Raw genomic sequence first — 1,899 nt, 5'->3', positions numbered from 1 at the left:
TTTTAAAATAATTATCTCCCTTAACAACTCTTTCTTTTTGGTACAACTCCTAGTACCTGGTCTTTGTCATCATGATTATATATATTCTGTTCTTCCTCACCTGACCTCGTACATGGTTTTTTCTTTGACATAAAAAATACAAAAAAGCTTTTATCCAGTTCCAAGTCTTGACCTGCTTCTAAATATTATATTCAAGTCTTTAATTACCTGCTTCCACAAGAAGAATTATATCTGTACGAGGACAAGCCTAGTTCATTCTCTCCAATCTATAAATAGACTTATATCCCATGAAGGATTTTCATCCCACCCTGAAACCAACTCTCTAAGCCAACTACGATGAAAGTTGTTCTTTTTCTCATAAGCACTCTTGCCATATTGGCATTTGCAACCTTCCTTGCCTCAGCCTCTGATCCCAGTCCTCTTCAGGACTTCTGTGTAGCAATCAATGACACCAAATCTCCTGGTATATACATTAATATGCACTATATATGTTATATTTTACCCTACTATTATTTCCTCATTAATTATTTTGGTAAGGCTTTAAGAATATTATGAAGATTGTTTTGCTGTTAACTATATGCTTTCGCATGGCTTATCATGCATGAACAATAATCTATTTATTTACTTATCTTTATAGATATTTGGATCATGTTATCTGTACCACATTTACTGACCAACGTGATGAGCACCTCTTAACAGATCAAATAGGTTCCACTTATGTGGATTTAACTTATGTTACAAAGGAGAAAGTATATGTGATCCAAATAGCTCTAATACTAAAGTTTAATTACTTTTTTTTTTTTTTTTGTATGATCAGTGATTCTAAATGGGATAGCGGTGTTTGTGAATGGGAAATTCTGCAAGGATCCTAAGCTTGCCAATGCGAATGATTTCTTCCTCTCCGGATTTCAAATTCCAAGAAGCACACAAAATCCGGTTGGTTCGACGGTGACACCTGCGAGCGTGGACCAAATAGCCGGATTGAACACTCTCGGCATATCCCTGGCTCGCATAGACTTTGGACCAAATGGCCTAAACCCTCCTCATACTCACCCTCGTGGCACTGAAATCCTTGTAGTCGTGGAAGGTACACTCTATGTTGGTTTCGTTACATCCAACGGTGATGGCAATCGCCTATTCACTAAAGTATTGAACAAGGGAGATGTGTTTGTGTTCCCAATTGGTCTAATTCACTTCCAACTCAATGTGGGACACGTCAACGCTGTAGCCCTTGCCGCTCTTAGCAGCCAGAACCCAGGCGTTATCACCATTGCAAATGCAGTTTTTGGCTCCAAGCCTCCCATCAATCCTGATGTTCTAGCCAAGGCCTTCCAAGTGGACAACAAGGTTGTTGATTATCTTCAGAAACAGTTCTGGTACAACAACAGTTAAGAGAAGAAAAAAAACTCATATGTGAAAAGCAGAAAAGGCCAAGGAAGGAACGATTGCTATGCCTTATTGGAAGTATTAAGTTGGCATTATGTTTTTCACTACCTAAAAATTATTATGATCGAATATTAATTGGTTAAGATGGTCGTTTATGCAATCAAACATATTATTATAGTGTGTAAGTTCTGTGTGTGCTCTCTCTATCATATACTTCTAGTTTGCACAATTCAAATTAAGTTGGTAGCTTTTGAACCCAATGTCTTTCCATCTTTGATGCCCCAGATTGTACCAACTTAATTAAATTTCTTTCTCTTTTTATAAAAAATTTAATAATTTTTTTCTTTTTCTTTTTTTATTAAAAAAGATCAATGGATTGGGCAACCATTCATGTGATCAAGCCAAGTCAACAAATTCTTCAAATTTGTTTTGGTCGAATAATTCTGCAAGTTCAATGCCAAGCGTAGTGATTTTGTAGATAAGTTGTAGTACGGATTTCTGTCATATATCCTG

At 36.5% G+C, this 1,899-nt stretch overlaps 1 protein-coding gene across 1 annotated transcript; it reads left to right on the top strand.

Annotated features, from left to right (window-relative positions):
* Nucleotides 294-1,646, top strand: LOC18767377 (germin-like protein subfamily 1 member 20). The gene is made up of 2 exons (XM_007201568.2): nucleotides 294-463; nucleotides 818-1,646. Exons 1-2 carry the CDS (start codon nucleotides 337-339, stop codon nucleotides 1,390-1,392), a joined length of 702 nt encoding a protein of 233 aa, XP_007201630.1. The 5' UTR covers nucleotides 294-336; the 3' UTR covers nucleotides 1,393-1,646.

Source organism: Prunus persica, chromosome G8 (assembly GCF_000346465.2).
Source record: "Prunus persica cultivar Lovell chromosome G8, Prunus_persica_NCBIv2, whole genome shotgun sequence".
Lineage (NCBI taxonomy): Eukaryota > Viridiplantae > Streptophyta > Magnoliopsida > Rosales > Rosaceae > Prunus > Prunus persica.
Note: the sequence above shows the minus strand (reverse complement) of the source record. Positions and strands in the feature narration are given on the sequence as shown.